This window comes from Ursus arctos, unplaced genomic scaffold (genome assembly GCF_023065955.2).
Source record: "Ursus arctos isolate Adak ecotype North America unplaced genomic scaffold, UrsArc2.0 scaffold_34, whole genome shotgun sequence".
Classification (NCBI taxonomy): domain Eukaryota; kingdom Metazoa; phylum Chordata; class Mammalia; order Carnivora; family Ursidae; genus Ursus; species Ursus arctos.
This window is the reverse complement of record NW_026623030.1, coordinates 4,220,661-4,236,694: the sequence shown is the minus strand read 5'-3', so window position 1 is coordinate 4,236,694 and position 16,034 is coordinate 4,220,661. Positions and strand designations below refer to the sequence as shown.

At 40.7% G+C, this 16,034-nt stretch overlaps 1 protein-coding gene across 8 annotated transcripts in view; it reads left to right on the top strand.

Annotated features, from left to right (window-relative positions):
- Positions 1–12,194, top strand: part of LOC113245911 (protein HIRA) — an 88,130-nt gene extending 75,936 nt beyond the window's left edge. For 7 of the 8 annotated variants that reach the window (XM_026486261.4, XM_026486260.4, XM_044379503.3 and 4 more), the window contains one exon: positions 11,307–12,194. In XM_026486261.4, coding sequence (XP_026342046.1) covers positions 11,307–11,404 — 98 coding nt within the window. In that variant the 3' untranslated portion in view covers positions 11,405–12,194. Of the gene's footprint in view, positions 1–1,283; positions 2,020–11,306 lie in introns of those variants that run through there. The other variant, XM_048221572.2, reaches the window with a different exon arrangement.
- The last annotated feature ends 3,840 nt before the right edge of the window (positions 12,195–16,034 follow it).

Sequence of the window (16,034 nt, the reverse complement as noted above, 5' to 3'; positions counted from 1 at the left end):
AATAGCAGTGGGAGGGTGAAAGGATACGTTGCAGTCAGGAAGGTTGGAGGGTCAGAGCTCACGGGCTCCGCAGGCCTTGGTGTGTGATTGGCCTGTGTGTTTTATTTGATTTTTATTTTGTTGCAATAGACCTTAATTTGGTTGGTTACTAGAATCCTAACTTCAAAGTCCCATTCCCCTTACATCGAAGGTATGGCGCCACAGACATTTAACATCCACTGGTGTTGCCAAAATCTCTGCTGCAAATCTGATTTCCATTGCTGTGTATGTTCTTTTGGCTCCCTCTCTTGTCGTTTTGAAGTTTCACAAAGCTCAAAGTCTGTTTCTTTCATTCATTCTGTGGATTTTCCTTGGTTCTCTTATTCAGTTATATCTTCCCTTCCATTCTCCCCATCATCAGAGAGATATAACGTCCTCTCTTTTTAAAATCTGCTGTATCCTTTTTTATAGTTTCAGTTCTCCCCTCAAATTTTCAATTTAGTTTTTTATGTGCTTGAGCATAGTAAGCTTAGTTATTTTAAAGTCATATGTCTGATAGTTCTGCTATTGGGAGCCCTTGGGGATCTGTTTCTATTGCCTGTCTGTCTCTGGTGGTTCTCTTTTATATTATCTTATTTCCTTACATGCCTCATTATTGTTAACTATCTGCCGGACATGTTGTTTGAAAATTTATTTGTAGAAATGGTTTGAGCCCTCAGGTGATGTTACCTTCTTCCACAGAGTACTTTTATTTGCTGTTGCCAGTCCTTGAGGCACCAGCACTGCAGAGTCCCCTCAGCCCAGTTCAGGGATTGAGGTTTTTCTGGACTGTCTAATGATTCAAAGCCAGACACTCATTTGTGCAGGGGCTGGTTTATTTCCAGTTTACCCTTATTCTAGGGTACATCCCTTTGCGGTGTCAGCACAAGGAGGGATGACTTACCAGGAATCCCCACTTTTCATTTGGGCCCCTGCTTTGGTCCCCCTAGACCCTCAAGTCTGACAGAATCTTGCTCAGCCTCTTTCTCATCAATAAATGTTCCCAAGGCAAGGGCACCCCTCTCTGAATTTCTACCTTCCCCACATCCCAGCTCAACTGTAGGACACTAGCACATTAGCTCTCTGAGGTCTGTTTCTGTTTGTGTATCTTGGTCCCATGTCCTCAACAGGAAGGGTGGTTCTGAATTACCAGTAAGAGGAAAGCTGTTTTCCTAGCACATGTCACCTCCAGGGTATCCTGACAGGACATCTTCTCGGGTGGGAGATAGGTCAACGTATGCCTGACCAATCTCTCCCCTGGCCAGGTTGTAGAGCTTCGCTCTGTGATCCAGCTGCCACTCTGGGAGCCGTAACCGAAGACATCAGCTGGAGCTCTACATAGAAGTTTTCTGTCTCAGCCTGAAGGCAAGAATGCTAGGCCAACATGGTACAGATGGAAGGAGGCACAAACAGGCCACAAGTTATTAGCCATGTGCTCTTTTCTCCCTCTCCTTCCTGCTGCTTGTTCTTGCCAGCTCCCAGCAGGACACCTCTTTGGAGCTTTGCCCAGAAGAACCTGGGGCTCCTTTCCCAGGAGTACCACCAGTGTGGTCCCATCTGCTTTTCACCTTCTGTAAACTACCTAACGTAGCTAGTCTGCTCATGGTCACTGGTGTCTATGACAAATGCTTTCAACTGCGGGTAAATGATACTTCCGATGGTGGCTGAAATAGTTGTCGTTTTCTCTCCTCCAAATAAGTCATTTGGAGGTAGGTGGCACACTATATCTCTGTGACTGTCTTGACCTTTAACCTCATGGTCACAAGGTAGCTTTCATATCCAAGTTCGAGGAAAGCGGACAGGGGGAAACCAATACCAGCAACATCTACCATTCTTACCGGGAAAAGAAAAGCTCTCCCAAAGGCTAGTCTGTGACTCACAGGCAACCAGCAAATCACTTGACCACTGTCGTTGCAAGGTAGTCTGGGGAAGTGAGCAGTAAAGCGTATGTATGAGAAGAGCTCTTAGAGCAGGTGTGGACATAGCCAACTCCTGATGTCTGCCACATTCCCTCCTGACTTCAGCACTATGCTGAATTTATTCCTTTTTTTTTTTTTAACCTTTTTACTATCTCTTTATCTAGATATTGAGAGCAAGTTTGAGTATGAGCACTCTGCTCTTGTTGAGTTTCTTCATGAACACTTTTATGTTAAGAATTGATCATTCAAATGGAACTGGTTCTCAGGGTGGCTGGGAGCAATGGAGCAGTAGATGGAAGATGGACTGACTCAGCAGCCCTCCCAAGAGGCTTATTAGTAAGCATCATTTAGTGTATTTAAGAGCCACTTACACTTCTTTTTTTTTTTAACTATCTGTTGAAATACTTTGTTGTCATGTGTTTTTCTTATTGGTTCATAGGAATGCTTTATATATTGGGAAATTACTCTTTGTGATACAAGCTATCAGTTTGCTTCAGGAGACCCCAAAGGTCCAGGCTTCTTTCCCTCAAAGATCATGGCTCAGTTACATGGGAGGGAGACAGGAAGCCAAGGGTTGGGCCACTAAGCAGTCATCCTTCAGGTGCCTGAGTTCTTTGCTGGCCACTGTCTTCCCAGCCAGATCCTGCTTTTGGAAGCCTCCCCCTGCCAGTCTTCACGGTAAGACCTATGACAATGGCCAGACATGTGGTGATGAGCTATGTCCTAGGCTGCTGCCTTAAACTGTAGGGAGGCAGACAGCCCAGAGTGGGAGGTGGTACTTTGTGGCAGTTGGTATTGACACCAGCCTTCAGGTCAGAGGGCGGATCCTCTTGTAGCTTGCCCCTGGTGCCACAGGCAGGCATAATTTCTGCTTCGTTTATAGCAGTTTACTTCATCCCCTTTCATTTTTTAATTAAATTTTTCAGTTTTTTAATTTTAAATTTTATTTTGGATGGTAATATAGTCACATAGTTCAAAAATTAAAAGGTATAATAGTTTTGAAATAAGTTTTGGGGGGGTTGTTTTTGGTTGTTTTGTTTATCGTGGTTTTTTTACTTACATTTATTTTATGCAGAATATACTCCCAGGCCGTAAGTTTTTGTCTCTTCATTTTCTTCTGGGACATCTTTTTCTTCCGTGCAACCTCCTCTTCTGGTTCAGAAACGATCTGCTCTTTTTCAGTAAGGATCATCTCTGCGGCAGGGAGGGCTCATGAACAGGTCGATCCGAACATGCATGCACTCTGTAAGTTCTCACCACATCTTGGGGGTTTTGTTCACTTGGATATGCTCAATGACCAGAGAATCTACATCGAAACCCTTAAGTTCAGCATTACTCTGAATTTTTAAGCATGTGCAATAAAAATTCAGCACTCTGTCCAGGTCACTGATGCTGCATCCAGCCCCAGTGTTTGGTCTGAGCTCACCACCAGTGAACTCCGCCAGTGTAGCAACAGAATGGCACACACTGCTTCTCTACAGGGACATCCTTCCGATAATGTGGTGGCTTTTCAGACATGCATACCTTTGAGGCATTCATAAAGTGAACACAAAGCTTTGGACCTCTTGATTTGCATGATTTTGTAGGGCTTTCTGGGTCAAGTGAATAGTGAACCATTGTCAGAGGTCACCTCAGGCCTCTTATAGAAAGAGCAGAAATAAGTTTTGAAGTCAGAAGCTGTGAGGCCGCCACCTTTCATCTTCTTTTTCAAGATTCTTGTGGCTGTTCAGGGTCCCTTGAGATTCCCTATGAATTTTAGGATGAATTAGTCTATTTCTGTAGAAAAACACCACTAGGATTTTGATAGGGAGTACGTTAAATCTGTAGATTGTTTTTGGTGTTATTGACATCTTAGCAGTGTCTTCCAGTCCATGAACAAGGGTGTCTTTCCATTTACTTGTGTCTTCTTTAATTTCTTTCAGCAACATTTTGTAGTTTTAAGTGTACTAGTCTTTCACCTCCTTGGTTAAGTGTATTCCTTAAGTATTTTATTCTTCAGAAGCTATTGTAAATGGAACTATTTTCTTAGTTTTCTTTTCAGAATGTTTGTTGTTGGTATATAAAAATGCAACTGATTTTGGTGTATTGATTTCCTATTCTGCAAATTTGCTGAATTCACTTATTCTAACAGGTTTTTTGGGGTTTTTTTTATAATTTTTATTTTGTTATATTAGTCACCATACAGTACATCCCCAGTTTTTGATGCAATGTTCCATGATTCATTATTTGCATGTAACACCCAGTGCACCGTGCAATATGTGCCCTCCTTAATACCCATCACTGGCCTATCCCAATCCCCCACCCCTCTACCTTTTGAAGCCCTCCGTTGATTCTAACAGGTTTTTTGTAGAGTCTTTAGGGTTTTCTACATATAAGATGATGTCTACAAACAAAAAAGTTTACTTCTTCCTTCCCAGTTTGGATGCCTTTTATTTCTTTTTCTTCCCTCATTTCTCTGGTTAGAACTTCCAGTACTATGATGAGTAGAAGTGTAAAAGCTGGCATCCTTGCCTTGCTCCTAACCTTAGAGCAAAAGCTTTCAGTCTTTTAACATTGATTGTGATGTTTTCATATATGGTCTGTATTATATTGAGGTAGTTGACTTCGGTTACTAGTTTGCTGAATGTTTTTGTAATGAAAGAGTGTTGCATTGATCAAAAAAATTTTTTGTTTGCCTCAATTGAAGATTGTTATTAATTCTTCTTTAAATATTTGGTAAAATTCACCAGTGAAGCTATTTGGTCAGTCATAGGCTCTTTTTTGTTGGGAAGTTTGTGATTACTGATTCATCTCCTTACGAGTTACAGATCCATTCAGATTTTTATATTTCTTCATGATTCAGTCTTGGTAGGCTGTGTGTTTCTAGGAATTTGTCCATTTTATCTAGGTTGTCCAGTTTGTTAGTGTACAATTGTTTATAGTATTCCCATATTTATAATTTTTACTTTTGTGGCATCAGTTGTAATGTCCCTTTTTCATTTCTGATTGTCATTCCGGTCTTCTCTCTTTTTTCGTAGTCCATCTAGCTAACAGTTTATCAGTTTTGATGATCTTTTCAAATTGTACATTTTGGTTTCATTATTTTCTCTGTTTTTCTATTCTCCATTTTATTTTCACTCAAATATGTGTGATTTTCTTGCTTCTGTTTGGCTTTAGCTTGCTTTTATTTTTCTAGTTTCAAAGGATGGAAGGTTCTGTTAGTGATTTGAGGTCTTACTTTGTGAATTCTTACAGCTATAATTTCTAACAAGTGCTTTTGCTGGATCCTATATTTCTTGGTATGTTGTTTTCATTTTCATTTATCTCAAGATAGTCTCTAATTTCCCTTGAGATTTCTTCTTGAATCATTGCTGAACAATGTGTTGTTTCATTTCCACATATTTGCAGGTTGTCCAGTTTTCCTTTAGCTTTTGATTTCTGGTTTCATTCTGTTGTAATTGGAAAAGATACTTTTATGATGTCAGTCTTTTTAAACCCATTGAGATTTGTTCTGTGACCTAACATGTAGTCTCTCCTGGAGAATGTTAAATGTGCACTTGAGAAAAAATGTATTCTGCTGTTGTTGGGTGGAATGTTCTATTTATGTATGTAAGGTACAATTGGTCTGTATTGGTTTTCAGGTCTTCTGGTTCCTTATTGATCTTCTATCTGGTTGTTCTATCCATTATTGCAAATGGGATATTGAAATCTCCTACAATTATTGTAGAATTATTTTTCCTTTCAACTCAATGTTTTCTTCATATATTTAGGAGCTCTGATGTTTGGTGCATATGTTTACAGTTGTTACATCATCTTCGGTGAATTGACCCTTTTATCATTATACAATGTCCTTCTTTGTCTCTTGTAACATCTATTTCATATGATACAAATTTAGCCATCTCTTCTGTATTTTGGTTACTGTTTCCATGGACTATCTTTTTCTATCCTTTCATATTCAACCTATGTGTGTCCTTAGATCTAAAGTGAGTTCCTTGTAGGTAGCATATAGTTTGATTCTAGTTTTTTACCCATTTTTTAAATTGGGGAGTTTAATCCATTTACATTTGAAATAATTACTGACAGCGGTGCCTGGGTGGCTCAGTCAGTTAAGCATCTAACTCTTGATTTCAGCTCAGGTCATGATCTCGGAGCTGGGAGATTGAGTCCCATGTCAGGCTCCACACCGAGCATGGAGGCTGCTTGAGATTCTGTCTCCCTCCCTCTCCCTTTGCCCCTCCTCTCTCTCTCAAAAAAATAATAATAATAAAGTAATTATTGACATAAATACTTAATATTTCCATTTTGTTATTTATTTTCTGTATGTTTTATAGCTTTTTTTTAAAGATTTTATTTATTTGACAGAGAAAGAGAGAGAGACAGGCAGCGAGAGAGGGAACACAAGCAGGGGGAGTAGGAGAGGAAGAAGCAGGCTCCCAGCAGAGGAACCCGATGCGGGGCTCGATCCCAGAACGCTGGGATCATGCCCTGAGCCGAAGGCAGACGCTTAACGACTAAGCCACCCAGGCGCCCCTGTTTTATAGCTTTTTGTCCCTCATTTCCTCCTTTACTGTTTTACTTTGCATTTAGTTGATTTTTTTAGTGACATGTTTTGATTCTCTCCTCTTTCTTTTGTGCATATTCTATAGATATTTTCTTTTGGATAACCAGAGGGATAACAAAAACATTCTAAAGTTATAACAATCTATTTTAAACTAATGAAAATTTGATTTCAGTTGTATGCAGAAACATTGCTTACTCCTTTACAGTTCCACTCCCCCCACTTTATGTTATTGAAGTCACAAATTATATCTGTTATATTCTATAACCTTTAACATAGATTTATAGTTTCTTATGCTTTTGTCTTTTAAATCTTGCAAAAGAATAAAAAAAATGTAATTAGCAAACAAAAGTACATAATATGGGTTTTTATATTTGTCCTTACTTTTACCTTTACCAGAGAATTTTATGTTTTATTGTCTAGCATCCTTTCAACTTGGACTCCGTTTAGCATTTCTTGTAGGGTAGATCTAATGGTGGTAAATTCCATTGGTTTTTATTTATCTGGGAATGTGTTTGTTTTTCCCTTGTTTTTGAAGGGTAGTTTCACTGGATATGGTATTCTCAAATGTCAGTTTTTCTTTTAGCACCTTAAATATGTTATCCCACTGCCTTCTGGCCTTCAGTGCTCCTGCTGAGAAATATGCTTATTGAGTATGCTTTTTACATCATGAGCCACGTTTCTGCTTTCAAGATTATCTCTTTATCTTCGATGATCCATAGTTTGATTAAAATCTGTCACAGTATGGGTTCCTTTGGGGCTTTCCTACATGAAGTGTTTGTTGAGCTTGTATTTGTAAATCCATGTCTTTCCTCAAACCTGGGAACTTTTCAGCCATTATTTCTCCAGATAAGTTCTCTTCCCCTTTCTCTCTCTGTTATTCTGCTGGGACTTGCATAATGCATATATTGGTCTGCTTGATGGTGTCCTATAAATCTCTTAGGCTGTTTTCATTTTTCTTCATTCTATTTTCTTTTTGCTGTTCAGATTCAATAATTTCAAATAACTTGAATTCAAATTCATTGATTCTTTCTTTTGTCTGTTCAGGTCTACTGTTGAACCACTCAAATGAATTTTTCTATTTGGTTACTATGTTTTTAAGCTCTAGAATTTTGGTTTCATTCTTTTTTATAATTTCTACCTCTTTGTCGATATTCTCATTCTGTTCACATATCATTTTCCTGGTATGTCCATCTGTTCATGTTCTCTTTGAGAATATTTAGGACAATTGTTTTAAAGTCTGTCACATAAGTTCCAGACCTCTGTTTCTTTAGGGTCACTTTTCTGGAGGTTTTTTTTGTTATTTTGAATGGGCCAGTACCATATCCAACCAAATCCATGTTTCTGTTTCTTTGTATGCCCCATCATCTTCGTTGAATATTGGGCATTTGAAAAAATGGCCACCTTTCCCAGTCTTTGCAGACTGGCTCCCCTACTCAGCTGGTCATGAAGACTTATTTAAAAAAAATTTTTTTCTGGGGCGCCTGGGTGGCACAGCGGTTAAGCGTCTGCCTTCGGCTCAGGGCGTGATCCCAGGGTCCTGGGATCGAGCCCCACATCAGGCTCCTCCGATGGGAGCCTGCTTCTTCCTCTCCCACTCCCCTGCTTGTGTTCCCTCTCTCGCTGGCTGCTCTATCTCTGTTGAATAAATAAATAAAATCTTTAAAAATATATATATTTAAAAATTTTTTTTTCTGATGTCGTCTCCTTACCTTCCCTCCTTCCCTTCTTTCCTCCTCTCTCCCTCCCTCCCTTCCTTCCTTCCACCTTAGGTTAGACTCAAGTAAGTAGTTGTCATTCTTTTATGTTCTCTGATATAAGATGTGTTATGTTTCCAAGTATCCTTATGAAAGCCCCACTTCTGTGGCATTTTTACAACAGTTTTGCAGCAGTTAGTGTTTTTATTACCATTTACTTGTAAATCATTTTTAATTTCAATTAAATTAACTTTTAAATTTCAATCAACTAAATTAACTTAATTGATTAATTAGTCATGAGTTCTGCTCAATTGTATTTTGGTTAGAGAACATGATTTATATCAGGGGTTGGCAAAATTTTTCTGTCAGGGACCAGAGAGTAAATATTTCAGGCTTTGCAAATCCATACAGTCTCTGCTGCAGCTACTCCACTCCACTGTTGTAGCATGATATATCAACAAATAGGCAGATGTGGCTACATTTTATAAAATTATTTACAAAAATAGATAGTAGGCTATATTTGGCCATGCCAGTCTGCAATCTACATGATACCTGTTATTTTGTTGAGGATTGCTTTTAGAGCAATTTTTTATATGTCTGCATGTGCCAAAGAACTTCTGTTTTCATTTTATACATGTCCATTAAGTCATGTTTACCACTGTTCAGTTCGGATTACCTGAATCTGCAGATTTTTGCCTTTCCATGACCTATCACTAGTTGAATGGGTATTAAAGTCTCCCTGAGGGTGGTTTTGTCCCTCTCTTTTGACTTGCTCTTTCCCCAGTGATGTTTTTGTCAACAAAATCTACTTTAGGAATTATAAAATACTAGGTCTCTTTTTATTCTTTACTAATGTATCTTTCTAATGTTTAACCCTTCTGCATTCATGTTTATATGTTTCTTACTAATATCAGATGGCTGGCTTTTATTTTATCTAGTCTGACAGGTTTTTTTTTTTATCACCAAGCTCACACCATTTACATTTTTTATATTCTTGGCTTTCTTAAGGCTAACATAACTTTAGCCGGAGTTAACCACATTTCTTTTCATATCTCTTTTAGCATTATCTGGATTTCTCTCTTCTTTTGAGTATTTCCTCCAAAACATTTTCATGGTGGATCTTTCTTGTGGCAGACTTTTTGAGGTCTTAAAAGCCTAAGAATATTTTTTATTATACTGTCTTACATGAATAACTATTTGGGTAAAAAAAGTTTAAGTTGTGAGCTTTTTCCAGTATATTAAAAATATACTACTTTATTGTGTCTCTTGGTCTCTCTTCTGTAGGTGATATGATCTTGATTTTTAGAAACTTTTAGAGTTTTTCTATCTTTGATACTTTCACATTCTATATATTTCAACCTACATGTCTAGATATCAGTTTTTCCATATCTTTTTTTTTTTCCTAGTTCTACGAAAAATGTTGGTATTTTGATAAGGATTGCATTAAGTCTATAGACTGCTTGGGTGATACAGACATTTTCACAATATTGGTTGTTCTAATCCATGACCGTGGAATATCTTTCCATTTATTTGTGTCATCTTTAATTTCTTTCATCAGTGTTTTATAGTTTTTGGAGTACAGTTTCATCCCCTTTGTTAGGTTTATTCCTAGATTTATTATTCTTGGTGTGATTGTAAATGGGATTGTTTTCTTAATTTCTCTTCTACTTCATTATTAGTGTGAAGAAATGCAGCAGTTTTCTGTATATTAATTTTGTATCCTATGATTTTACATCAGTTCTAGTAGTTTTTTGGAGTCCTCTAGGGTTTTCTATATAGTGTGGTATAGTAGTATCATGTCATCTGCAAATAGTGAAAGTTACTTAATACTCCTTACCAATTTACATTCCTAGTTCTTTTTCTTAATTGACTGCTGTGGCTAGGACTCCCAGTACTGTATTTAAAAAAAAGTAGTGAGAGTGGGCACCTTTGTCTTATTCCCAGTCTTAGAGGAAAAGCTCTCAGTTTTTCACCTTGAGTATGATGTTAGCTGTGGGCTTTTCCTACATGGCCTTTATTAGGTTTCCATATCTTTCATGATCAGCACTCATGGAGGCTTTCGACCTAAGGCCATTTGATTTTCTTTAATTGCGTGAAATCTACCTGTAATATTTCCTTAAATATTTCCTTCTTTCTTCTTTCTCTCTCTCCTGTGGGACCCATTATGTGGATATTGGGCCCAGCTGTCATCGTCCATCTGCCTTTACTTTTCCTATATCGTTTCTCCTCTTGGATTTTCCTCTCTGTGTACCTCCCTCCTCGAGCATGATCTGGTCTCCATCTGACTCCGCTCTGACTTGGTCTTCAGCAGTGTCCATTCTTCTGCAGACCCCACCCCTCAACCACTGTGTTGCTCAAGCTTAGTATCTACACTTGGTTCTTTTCTATAATTCCTTGTCTTTCTAGCATGCTTATTTTAACATCTTGGGCCTTCCTTCTCTTCCAGTGGTCAGAGTTGTCATTTGGTGGTTTTTTCTTTGCAGCAGCTGTGCTCCTCAGGGTTCTGTGCAGTGGAGACCCCTCCTTGCAGTGCATGTTGCAGAAGAACCCAGGCAGACTGTGGTGCCAGTGCACCCAGTGAAAGAGTCCTGGGCAAGGCCCAAGGCCAGAGGCCCCAGGATTGTAAAGCCAAGGCCAGCCACTGCCTCCCAGGTGCCTCTTTGCCCCTAGACTTGACCTCAGCCCCCCAGAGAGCATCCACATTAGGGAACAACTCCTCCTGGATGGCCATCTACCTGCCCCTCTACCCTAATATCCTACTTCCATCCTGCTTGGAAGGCCGAGCTACTATGGCCACTAATCAGTGCAGTTGAAGGCCAGCAGCGGTGACTGTGCCAACAGACTTAGGGGACATAGAGGAGCAGAACCTACCCTGGTTTTCTTTGCTGTATCCTTGCACTGTGTCCCTCCCCTGCTCCCTGCAACTCCACCCTGCACACCCCAGCTCAGGTTTTTAAGCTTGCCTGGGACTTCCCAGCATGTGGAGAAATTGTTCTCATCCATCTGTGGTTTCTCCAGGGGGTGGCTGGGGGTCAGATGGGCAGACACGGGGTCTCTGCCAGACCAGGGAAACCCAGCACCTTCCAGGTCTCCTCACTGACACTTGCACTCAACTGTCACTCTCTGTGTACACAGGGTCTGCGGAAGAGGGAGCTGCTGAAGGAGCTGCTGCCAGTCATCGGGCAGAATCTTCGCTTTCAGCGCCTCTTTACCGAGTGTCAGGAGCAACTTGACATCCTGAGGGACAAGTAGCTTGCCCAGGCCTTCCCTGGCTGCAGCAAGGGCAGGGCCACACTCTCGCCGCTGACAATGCGCAGGGCCACCTCTCACCTCGTCAGACTACAGAAGGACGAGGAGACACTGGCAGGAGGTGGGCTGTCCTGTGCCAGCGCTGGCCCAGCTCCCTGGGCGGACTTCCCCTATGTCCTGGGCCTGTTGCTCCCTCAGAAGGGGGCAGCTCTGCCCGCCACTCATCCCTCCCTCCAGGACCCCTGTGCGGAGGTGGGGCTAGGGCCCTGCCCTGCTGCCCTGGGGTCAGTAAGGCACTCCCAGGCCTGCCGTTTCCAGCACGGTCCCAAGGTGGACTCTAGTCCCTGCCACTGCAGGCATCGTGCTGCTTCAGCTATGACGAATGAGCCATTTGTGAAAGAGAGAACCCTGAAATGTTAGTGTATTATGCAGTCAGTAGACTGACCCGAGACCTATGTAAAAGGAAAGGCTATTCCAACACGGACTATTTTTGTACTAGAATTTGCTAACTTGTAATATGGAATTTTCCTTTTGGCCAATAATCAGGATTTCCCTATAAGTCACTTGGACATTGGTCACTTGTAGGAAATTTAAACTCTAATTATGACAGCTACATTGAAAAATAATTGTACTGAAATTAACTTGTCTATCTTCATTTGGTTTTAATTTTTAAATGTTTGTAAAAAGAGACTGTTTTTTGGGGAATGGGGCAGAGGGGTGGGCGATTTCTTTTGTAAGTGTAAAATAAATGAACACGCATTGGATACCAAATCATCCTGGCTTCCCCTGCCTTTTCCTTCTAACTTCTACCTTCCTCCCCTGCTACTGATCCCTTTCCCAAAATGAACAGTTATGGAACATCAGAACTGGAAGGAATCTTTGATGTCATCCAGTGGCCCCAACCTTTCTGTGTAGAAATCCATTTCCCGGCATGGAGGTCATTTCCTTGACCATGAAGCTTCTGAGGCTTCTGGAGCTAGCAGATAGGCCACCTCACATAAGTCGCCTCCCAAGCCAGTCATCAAGGTCCTTGCTTCTGGCTGTGCTGTGCCCCTTGGTCCCCGATCATGCTGGCTTGCCAATTTCGTGGAAGGAAGTCAGTAAGTACAGACTTGAGTTTTCTGAAGAATTAGCTGAAAGCTGTGATTTTCCTAGAAAGTTGTCCAGAAGCTGACCCACAGGAGAGGAAATAGCTAAAATCACAGAATCTTCAAGCATGGTGAGGATGGAGCACATTTACCTCTGTGTTACGCATCTCACTGTTGCCTCCCTGCCAGCTGTGTGGGATCCCGAGTTTCAAGAAAGAGGCATGGATTTGGAATTAGAAGACCTGGGTGACCCTGGCCACTGGTATCCCCTCTCCGGATGCTTTCCTACCTAGTGGTCATCTTACTGCCTTCTCATTCATGTCAAGTAGCTGGATGAGACACAGGCATACATCCATGCCTGACAAAGTGATAGCACGGAGTGCATGTGGGTATGAACACTTCAAAAGCCAGGCTGCAAGTATGAGCTATTCTTTAAGGATGCCAGGGATGCTATGCAGGTCAGGCAGCTCCCCTGGCAATTCTGCAGCAAGGCGTGGAGAACTTTGGAGCCACAGGATGCACATGGCCTTGGGACTGACAGGCTTGTCCAGAGTCCAAACCAGCAAAAATCTGGGCCTGCTTTTCAGCTGTCAAATGAAGATGAGGTTAAGAAAACCTGCATGGTTGTGAGGACTAACCAGGATCACACAGGCAAAGTCCTGGTGCTTAACAAATGCTTCCTTGAAGAAAACTTGAACAATTAGTTTTTTACATATTATTCGTGGGGTTTTTTGTTTGTTTTTTAAGTAGGCTCCATGCCCAGCCCAGAGCCCAACGCGAGGCCTAAACTCACAACCCTGAGATCAGGACCTGAGCCAAGATCAAGAGTCAGACACCCAACAACTGAGCTACCTGACACTACTATTTGGAGATGAGAGGAAAATAAGCAGAAAGATGTCAGGGACTTATGCATCCAGCCAAGATGGAGTAACAGGGACCAAACTGACCCTCCTACCTGAACCAACCAAAAAAGCCAGTCAACATACATGAAACAACGATCTCAAGACACTCTAAATATCAGGGGCGCCTGGGTGGCTCAGTCGTTAAGCGTCTCCCTTAGGCTCAGGGCGTGATCCCAGAGTCCTGGGATCGAGCCCCACATCAGGCTCCTCCACTGGGGCCTGCTTCTTCCTCTCCCACTCCCCCTGCTTGTGTTCCCTCTCTCGCTGGCTGTCTCTCTCTCTCTGTCAAATACATAAATTAAAAGATCTTAAAAAAAAAAAAGACACTAAATATCAGAAAACAGGGGCGCCTGGGTGGCACAGCGGTTAGGCGTCTGCCTTCGGCTCAGGGCGTGATCCCGGCGTTATGGGATCAAGCCCCACATCAGGCTCCTTCTCTATGAGCCTGCTTCTTCCTCTCCCACTCCCCCTGCTTGTGTTCCCTCTCTCGCTGGCTGTCTCTATCTCTGTCAAATAAATAAATAAAATCTTTAAAAAAAAAAAAGAAAAGAAAAGAAAGGACAATTATTCTGAGAGATGGAAAAAACAAATAAGATGCGCCTTATGACTACCCCAGCTTACTACCCAGAGAGTTTCCAGGCTGCAGCAAAGGGAGGAGAAGCTGAGGTAGAGCCCAGATGACTACTTGAGTTGAAGAAATAAAGCTGAGAACCCAGGGAGACCAAGGCAACTAGAGCTCACAAGACAGAATACCAGGAAGGAAAAGCTCCATAGAGAGCCCTGGAGCTCAGTAGAGGGAGCCATACGCTATTAGTGCTTATTTAAGTGAGCACTAATCAGGGTGTGGAAATGAGGAGTCAGCCAAGCGTAGGCAGAGAACCACCTGAAAGGATTAGAGTGAAAACTGCCTAGATAATCACTTAGGGCTAAGAACAGTACCTGTTTCTACCAACCAGACTAGAAAATCTTGTAACTCACAAGCTTGGAGTAGAGTACTCAGGAAGTATTGCCTAAATATTGAAGAATAGTTAGAATACTGATCCAGATTCATCTAACAAAAATAAAAAGCAAGACCTAAAAGGATCAAACTATTTCCAACTAATTAATTACATTGCAAAGCAAATTTCAAGAGGCTTTATAACAATACCAAAGTATGCAACATCCAACAAAGTAAAGTTTCCAATGTCTGGAATCCAAACAAAGATTACCAGGCACACGAAGCAGGGACATGATCCAAAATGAGAAAAATCAATCTTGACCGATCAATCAAAACTGACCCTGAACTTAGATATTACAATTAGAGGACATTAAAATGATTATTATAACACTATCCATTACGTTCAAAAAATTAAGTACAAACATAGAAGACCATATAAAAGTCACAGACGTCTAAAGATGAAAAAGATGAAACGCTGCAGAAGAAAAGATTTGTGAATGTTAAGCCATAGCAATAAAAATGCTCCAAAACAGAAAAAAAATTCCTAACAGGAAAGAAAAAAAATAGTGTCAATAAGCCATGGGACGTCAAGTAACGTCATATCCAAGTAAATGAAGTCCTCAAAGGACAGGGGAGAAGAGAAAAGGAGGTGACAAAAATATTTGGAGACGTAATGGCAAAAAACTTGCCCCACCCTTATTCTTTGTGCTTCTGCTGGTGACCCCTGTGCCATGTCCCTTTTCTCCTCACCCCTACCCCTAATGCCTGCTGACCTCCCTACTCTGTCCACTGATGCCCACACCTTCCCACTACCTCTGCCTGCTGACCTTATTTGCAAGCAGAATACTGGGGGCCTGTATCTTCCAGGGCTGGGACTCCTTGCCTCTCAGAGTTCTGACCTGATCATTTTGGGCACTTCCCAACTTTAGCCTCCAGATCATATGTGAGGAGTCAGAACCATTTACAAATTAGGTTGGTGCCGACAGAGGTTGTATATACATGTAGCAGGTACACGCAAGAGAAAGAACAAAATCCATCAACTCTTCCCGCATTAGATCTCTTATCCCTGTCCTTTCGCATACGTGGCAAATTTTTTCTCCAGATTGTTTTTCATCTTTAAATGTTACTGGTGTTTTGGTTTTAAGTTTATAATTTTTTTGAAATTTAATTATTGTTCTTTTGTATCTTAAATTTAAAATTTAATTACTTTTGCAATTAAGTATTTTGAACTTAGGACACTTCACCAAAGATACATGGATGGCAACTAAAATAAGTACACGAAAAGATGTTCAATAGCATTAGTCATTCAGAAAATGCAAATGATAGATGATAAAAACCACAATGATATAACAATACATACCTATTAGAATGACTTAACCTTTTTTTTTTTTTTCAAGAATCAGCTCCTTCTATTTATTTCCTGGAATTTCCATTTGTTTGAATTCAACTTCTCCATACATTTAAGTAACTCACTTTATTAACCTTCTGCTCTGTCTGATATACAGTTTTCCCCTTTGTCCATATTCCTTTTTTCTTTTTCTTTTTTTTTTTTTTTTTAGCCAACACATAAGACATCTTTAGTTTTTGATGTAGTGTCCAATGATTCATTAGTTGCATATAACACCCATTATATATACTACTGAATGTTGATAAGAATGTGCAGCAACTGGAACATTTATACATTGCT